The sequence below is a fragment of the Anser anser genome, assembly GCF_964211835.1.
Source record: "Anser anser genome assembly, contig: SUPER_W_unloc_2, whole genome shotgun sequence".
In the NCBI taxonomy this organism is placed as follows: domain Eukaryota; kingdom Metazoa; phylum Chordata; class Aves; order Anseriformes; family Anatidae; genus Anser; species Anser anser.
In genome coordinates, this window is record NW_028154230.1 from 1,021,572 (window position 1) to 1,029,313 (window position 7,742).

The 7,742-nt window shown below is 55.1% G+C and overlaps 1 protein-coding gene across 1 annotated transcript; it reads right to left on the bottom strand.

Annotated features, from left to right (window-relative positions):
* Positions 1 to 1,154: 1,154 nt before the first annotated feature.
* Positions 1,155 to 4,671, bottom strand: LOC310888885 (adenosine 5'-monophosphoramidase HINT1-like). Its single transcript, XM_083852505.1, has 4 exons — positions 4,498 to 4,671; positions 2,975 to 3,080; positions 2,073 to 2,280; positions 1,155 to 1,858 (listed from the first exon to the last, which is right to left on the bottom strand). Exons 1-4 carry the CDS (start codon positions 4,638 to 4,640, stop codon positions 1,812 to 1,814), a joined length of 504 nt encoding a protein of 167 aa, XP_083708631.1. The 5' UTR covers positions 4,641 to 4,671; the 3' UTR covers positions 1,155 to 1,811.
* Between the last annotated feature and the right edge of the window lie 3,071 nt (positions 4,672 to 7,742).

Here is a 7,742-nt window from a genome sequence, read left to right on the forward strand (position 1 = left end):
ACAGGCTGCCCGGGGAGGTTGTGGAGTCTCCTTCTCCGGAGATATTCAAGGCCCGTCTGGACGCCTACCTGGGCAGCCTGCTCTAGGGAACCTGCTCTGGCAGGGGGGTTGGACCCGACGATCTCTTGAGGTCCCTTCCAACCCCTACGAATCTGTATATACAGGAGTAAAAATACACGTGTTGATAGCGATAGGACAAGGGGGAATGGTTTTAAACTAAGACAGGGGAGATTTAGCTTAGATATTAGGAGAAAGTTTTTCACTCAGAGGGCGGTGAGGCACTGGAACGGGTTGCCCAGAGAGGTTCTGGATGCCCCATCCCTGGAGGCATTCAAGGCCAGGCTGGACGCGGCTCTGGGCAGCCTGCTCTAGTGGTTGGCAACGCTGCCCAGAGCAGGGGGGTTGAAACTAGATGATCTTTAAGGTGCTTTTCAACCCAGGCCATTCTATGGTTCTATGATATGCTCTTTGAAAGCGTACAGGCTAAAGGAAGGGTCAAATTGGTGCCTCGGGGGCAAATTTCTTCGCCTTCTATGGTTGTCTAACAGTGCCTATTAAGCAAAGAGATTACCAATCGTCTTCCTCCTCTACTTTCTCAGGAATTAAACACCTTTTGTGAAAGACTACAAGCGCTGATAGCATTAGCTAGACCTAGCTAGACCGACTGGGGAACAGTTGAACACGTAAATACTTACTCAAGGTCCATTTGCACAGGTTTCTTTGAGCAGTTCCATGGGCTCTTCTACGTCAACAAAACAGACCAATGAAAGAGACCAAGGACAAATACAGAAACAGAACAGTTGATCAAGTGCCAATTTAAGAAGCTTTCCCTGAAAGGGCAACAGCATCTCCACCTCCACCCACCCCTCCCCTCCCCTCCCCTCCCCTCCCCTCCCCCCCCCCAAGTAGTTGACTTCCACAACTATTTTCATCTGACCCCGCAAACGGCAAATTCTATATTACTTCGAGTAGAACAAGGGCTGTTTCTTGTTTCGGTTTGGTTTTTATCATTCAGCTTCTTCAAAAGACTTTAGTCATTCACAGCTGCAATCGTTAACCCCGCAAACAGATCCAGTAACAAAGATCATTCCTCCTGCTAAGGAATCGAGTTTCTTTGTGAGGAACGGAGTCACAAAAATCATTTCATTAGCAAGTTTCAAACACTAAAAATATTTAATAGCATTTTAACGCTCCCACGCTCCAGTAAGCCTTGAACGTAACCGCAATTAAACAAGGAGCACAGCAAAGCCAGAGGTCTAACAAAGCACGAGAGGTGATCGCATTTAAACGCCTTATGGTGCCTTTAGCTAATCCTTCTTCTAGTTCCTGAACAACGGACTTCGTTTAGGAAAAAAAAAGACTCTAAAAATACATACAAAAAAATAAAGGGAACGGCAGCCGAGTCTTGAACGTTCAGAAGCCGACTCAAGCATCCCAGAGCCTTCTACGCTTTGAAAAGCGTCTGTGGGAGAAATTACTTCTCGAAGTTGCGAAACCCACGACTGAAAAGAAAGCGGTAGCAAAACTCCTACGGTAGTCAAGAACAGGCTGACAAGCACCTGTCAGAAATCACACCGGGCAGAGTTTATTCTGCCTCCTCGGGACAGGGGCAGACAACAGACGATGCCTGGAAGCTTTCTTCCAACCTTATTCTTCTCTGGTTCTACATCTGCCAGTCCTCGATGCGGCTGTTTCGCAATAAAAGCACGCCCTTTTATTTGGGAGCAGGGGGAAGATAGCAAGGCCTCAAACACACAGCACATCCTAGATCGTCTTAGGGAGATGGAGACCCACAGGACCGCCGAGCGCTTCTATCTTCGCGTTTCAAATGACTGGGCAAACCACCATCTACACGACACTGTCAACAGACCGAAACATTCTTTTAACTTGCAGAACTATTTCCATCGGCAAGACACACAAGACAGAGGTCATATCCCCATGCTCCATCTTTATTGTGCAAGTGCTACTCAAAGCTCTTTATTACCCTCCATAGACAGCCGTCCAGGAAAAAAAAAACAAAAAAAATCATACGTCAACAGGGGCTAGATTGACGGGCAACATATGAAACCTACTCGGCGGCGACCCGTACGCGTGCAGTGACGCCTGCGGTGCAAAAACCTTAGCCAGGAGGCCGGCCCAACTGACCGCCACCCAGAATACGTAGATGTACACGACAGCCCGAAGGGCCCGAGGGTGGGCATTCACAGCCATCCGGAATCCATTGGTCAGGTCCAGGTTAGCAGCACACTTCTTGCCAACAACCATTACACGCCCAAGAAGCTGGAAAAAGGAAATAACGTTACCTAACATAACGTGCCACGACGCACAGAACGAACGCGAGCGGAGAACCATCCACAGAACACGGTTAGCTAATCCTTCACGATTCAACCGCTGCTCTTTGAATTACCCTCTAGACAGGAACAGAGTACAAAACAGTCACAGAAGCTAAATTTGTCTCGGGGGTTAAAGCCCCCGTCATAGCTTCGGGCAACGTAAGCCGCTCTGGCGGAAAATAAAAGCTTCACGGTGCCTTTTCTTTTGCGTGGCCTCACAAAGCCTTGGAACTTGACTTGCATAGCTAACAGCGAAACAAACACCCAGCGCCGCTCAACCAGCTTTCCCTTTCCTCGCCTCTGACCTGCCCAAACCCCAAGCCCTCTTCTGCATACCACCGCCGCTGTCTGGAAACCGTGAAAACGGGCATCAGACCGTACTTCGGAACAACACTGCTTTTTGCACTACAAGCGCGTAGCCGGAGACCAGCATCGCTTTATATCGCCGCTCTTAGTCAAAAAGCTCAACTCCATTACAAGCTAGAGGCAAAAGACTACAGCATCGGAAAACCCAAAATAGCCTACTGTGCGCCCCTCCGCAACATCCAGAGGAAAAGAGGGGACGGGAAAGAGTCTAGGAAGTTACAAACTAGTTACAGGTACAGCCAGCCTAGCGAAAAGAAAGCTCCCACAGTACTCACAGGTCCGCCAGAATCTTCTGCTTCACATAACCGGACAACTGCCTTCTCAGGAAGGACTAGGAAAAAACACTGGAGCCTGAGGCGAACTATCACGGAACGCAAGGCGCTGGAGGAAGAGTAAACAGTTACAACGCAGTCAGCTTCAGAGAAAGGCAACAGCTTAAGCAAATCACTATGCCCCACCGAACTCGTCCTACCGAAGCAGATTATCAGGTACCCCAAACGCGCACGACAAAACAGCGATTCTTCTTAAGCGATCTTTGAATAGGCAAAGTTCTCTACCTTCTACACGCAAAACACACAAGCGGCAAACAATTGCTAACTGTCCTTCAGTTATGTCCAAATATTGCCTCGGCCAGAGGTAGGAAGGCATCTTCAAAGAACCCGGAGTAATCCGGCTGAGGCTGTATAAACTCTCCGTCCTCGATAACGCCACGTACTCAGGGGAAAGAACATTCCAAGTTAGCCCGTTACGGCCGGCTCTACGTCAGACACCTCCAGACCGAGGCCAAGGTATCACCTGCGAAACACGAATACCACCGATCTGTAGGAAACCATCGACTCGCAACTAATTGCGAGGGAACTCCCCAAATCACCAGCAGACCGAAACTGCATACGGCACCAGAAGCAGGATCCAGCACGCAAGGTGACGGGGGCAACGAGACAGCCGAGTACTTCAGATTAGCGACTTCCGGCAGTTTTATTTATTTTAGATGCGACTGAAACAGCGCCGATAAGACTCGATTCCACAGATGCTTTGCACTTCTTACTCACCATCGCCTTTCACTGCGCGACAATCGAGAATTACGAGCCTTCCTCACACTTCTCCCCCCTATAACATCGCTCAACTGTGAAACAGGCCTTCGGTACAGCGAGCTAAGCAAATTCAAGACCATTCGCTATAGCCAACTACACTCCAAAAGCAGTTCTAAGTTCCCCCCCTGCCTCAAGTGAGGACCAGCAGCCTGCGGGATTGACTGGCTTCTAGATGTTTAAGAAAGCTAGGAAAAGCTGCAATTCTTCCCTTTCACAAGCCACTTTGGAGAGAGCGTGCGCTCGCGTGCGCGGTGGGGGTGGTGCCATAACCAAAGCCTAGCACGGCCGAGCCGGGGCGTCTCTAGAACGCTGTCACGAGGCGCATCAAGACCTGCGTTTCTGCTACGCAGAAATGACTGATTACGGTCACTACTGCGATGCTCGCTGCCTATACGCAGGCAGTCCGAACCCCCAAGGAGACCGACTGCGCCGGCGACCCAGTACGCGCCGTGGCACCCCGGGGGCAGGCGGGACGCGCACCGAAGAAGCGCGGGGTTTTAGAGGCGCTGCAGTAGAGAGCGCCACGAGCCGGAGAGACCCCGACCGACCGACCGACCGACCGACCGTCCGTCCCTCCCTCCCGCAGCAAGGCCACCACCCGCCCTGCCGCACTCCCGGGACCCGCGACGGGCCCTCGTTTCAGAGGGCCTGCGAGCGGCCGAGGGAAGGAAGGAAAGAGAAGACTCGCACGACGACGCCGCGGCTACCTCCTCGCCCACGACCGCTCATCCTCACGGAGAACGTTGGCGGGGACCTCCTTGCCCTTGCAGGCGACCTCTCCGAAAGCGGCTGCAGCGGCAGCGCCGCCGCCGGGCCAGGCGGCCTGCGCCCTAACGATCCCGTCGGCCATGACGGCGCCCGCTCGGTACAACGCCCCCTCCCTTCCCGCACTCGGCCCGGCCCTCCGCGGCGCTCATTGGGCCGACAGATCGCCGCCGACCGCTCCCGCGCCTCGATTGGCTGCCTCGCCTGCCCTCTTCCCTTGTCCCCGCCCTCTCGGCGGCTCCGCTCCCGTCGACCCGGTGCTTATCGGCGCTCAGGGAGGTCGCGTGCCCTCGGGGCGCGGAGGGATCCGACCGGGAGGGAGGAAGTGGGCGCCCGAAAACGGGCTGGGCGGCTCCGCGGAGGGAAGCCGGGCCCTGCACGGCTGGGAAACGAGCTCCACAGAACGGTTGCTCCGATCATAGAATCATAGCATGGCTTGGCTTGGCAGGGACCTTACTTAAAGATCACCTAATTCCAACCCCCCCGCCCTGGGCAGGGACACCTTCCACTAGACCACGTTGCTCAAAGCCCCATCCAACCTGGCCTTAAACACTTCCAGGGACGGGGCATCCGCCACTTCTCCTGGCAACCCGTTCCAGTGCCTCACCCCCCTCTCAGGAAAGAATCTCTTCCAACTATCCAGTCTAAGTCTACCCTCTTTGAGTTTAAAACCATTACTCCTTGCCCTATCGCTCCTCTCCCTGACAAAGAGTCCCTCCCCAGCTTTCCTGTAGGGCCCCCCCTTTGGGTACTGGAAGGCCCCTCCAAGGTCTCCCCGGAGCCTTCTCTTCTCTCTCCAGGCTGAACCACCCCAACTCCCTCAGCCTGCCTTCCTGGGAGAGGTGCCCCAGCCCCCTGGTCATCTTCGTGGCCCTCCTCTGGACGCGTTCTAGTACGTCCCCGTCCTTCTTGTGCTGGGGGCCCCAGAGCTGAACACAGTACTTACTCTAGGTGGGGCCTCACAAGAGCACAGCAGCAGAGAGGGAGAATCACCTCCCTCGACTTGCCGGCCGCCCTCCTTTTGATGCGGCCCAGGATACGGGTGGCTTTCCGGGCTGCAAGCGTCCATTGCATTGCCGGCTCCGGTTGACGAGCTTCTCATCAACCAACGCCCCCAGGCCCTTCTCCTCAGAGCTGCTCTCCATCCATTCTCCGCCCAGCCTGGATTCGTGCTTAGGATTGCCCCGGACCAAATGCGGGACCTCGCGCTCGTAGCCCCAACTATTATTTATGACCCTATCAGCTCCACCCCAAACACGCTGGTGGCTTTTGGGCGCTGCTCCCCGCAGGCAGATCCCCGCTTTTGCCAGGGCAGGCCTTACCTTTTCAGAAGTTGCTCCACAACCTTCCCTGAGAGCCCCACTTCAACTGCTGGTGTTTCTAAGGGGGAAAGCTGCACCTCCCGCGCACGGGGTGGCGGGGAGGAATACAAAGCCTGTGCTCAGCCCTGGCACATCACAACTGGGTTTGTGCTCAGCTGGGGAGGAGGCTTCTGGAAAAATAGGCAGTGCCCCCCAAGGCTGCCCAAGCGTGGTCCGCGGTGCCCTGCAGCAGCCCCAGGGAGAGCGGAGCTCAAACTGGCCCGACACGGCGGCAGGGACGTGGCCGTCCCCACACGCGCGGTTCCTGCCTGAGTAGGCCACAGCGCTTCTGCCTCTCTGACAGGCTTGGAGGGTAACGACATCAGAATACGCTCGCTTTAGTTTGAGGTTCCAGCCGCTACTGCCATCGGGATGGCACACGGGGACGGGGCTGGGGCTGGGGCTGGGGGCAGGCAACCACAGGCAGCTTTAACATCTCAGTCCTCCCCGTCGGCCATCTCCCAGCTACCACGCGGGCCACTCAGTGCGACCAGACACCAATTCACCCAAGGCAACAAAAATATTTACAGAGCTACACCTCTCCTCGTAACTGTTTGTTGTTTACGGCTGAAACCACTCCTGGGATAGGATATGCCACCTGGACTGAGCAAAGCCTTTGATACGGTCCCTCACCACATTCTTCTCTCTAAATTGGAGAGGTATGGATTTGAAGGATGGACTGCTGGGCGGATAAAGAATTGGTTGGCTGGTCGCAGCCAAAGGGTTGTGGTCAACGGCTCTATGTCTGGGTGGAGGCCGGTCACAAGCGGTGTCCCTCAGGGGTCGGCCTCGGGACCGGTGCTCTTCAACATCTTTAGCAATGACACAGACGACGGAATCGAGCAAGTTTGCAGATGACACCAAGCTGAGCGGTGCAGTCGATACAACAGAGGGAAGGGATGCCGTCCGGAGGGACCTGGACAGGCCGGAGAAGTGGGCCCATGAGAACCTAATGAGGTTCAACAAGGCCAAGTGCAAGGCGTTGACCTTGGGCTGGGGCAATCCCAGGTATTTCTATAGACTGGGAGAAGAAGAACTTGAGAGCAGCCCTGCGGAGAAGGACTTGGGGGTCCTGATGGACGAGAAGCTGGACACGAGCCAGCAGCGCGCGCTTGCAGCCCGGAAGGCCAACTGTGTCCTGGGCTGCATTAACAAAGGGGTGGCCAGCAGGGAGAGGGAGGTGATTATCCCCCTCTACCCTGCTCTTGGGAGACCCCACCTGGAATACTGCGTGCAGGCCTGGGGCCCCCAGCACAAGAAGGATGTGGAGCTCTTGGAAAGGTCAGTCTCCCCTCCGTCCCTGGAAAGGTGTTGGAACAGCTGGAAAGGTGTTGGAACAGCTTGTTCTGGATGCCATCTCCAAGCCATTGGAAGAGAAGGAGGTTATGAGGAGTAGTCAGCATGGATTCACCAAGGGGAAATCGTGCTCGACCGACCTCGTTGCCTTCTATGATGGCATCACCAGCTGCGTTGATGGAGGGAGAGCAGTGGATGTCATCTACCTTGACTTTAGCAAGGCTTCCGATACTGTCTCCCACGACGTCCTGCTAGCAAAGCTGAGAAAGCGTGGGATAGACGAGTGGACGGTAAGGTGGGTTGAGACCTGGCTGACCGGCCGAGCTCAGAGGGTGGTGATCGGCGGCGCAGAGTCCGGCTGCAGCCCTGTGACTAGCGGTGTTCCCCAGGGGTCGGTGCTGGGTCCGGTCTTGTTCAACATCTTCATCGCCGACCTTGACGAGGGAATAGTGTCCACCCTCAGCAAGTACGCCGATGATACAAAGCTGGGAGGAGTGGCCGACACGCCAGAAGGCTGTGCTGCCATTCAG

Bases quoted from the DNA above. Each gene is read 5' to 3' on its own strand.
- LOC310888885 (XM_083852505.1), bottom strand. From the start codon at position 4,640: ATGGCCGACGGGATCGTTAGGGCGCAGGCCGCCTGGCCCGGCGGCGGC. The intron at 3,081-4,497 runs GTAGCCGCGGCG...CTCTTCCTCCAG, and splicing joins GAGCGGTCGTGGGCGAGGAG to CGCCTTGCGTTCCGTGATAG. The intron at 1,859-2,072 runs GTAGGTTTCATA...GTCTGTTGACAG, and splicing joins CGCGTACGGGTCGCCGCCGA to TGTCGTGTAGATGGTGGTTT.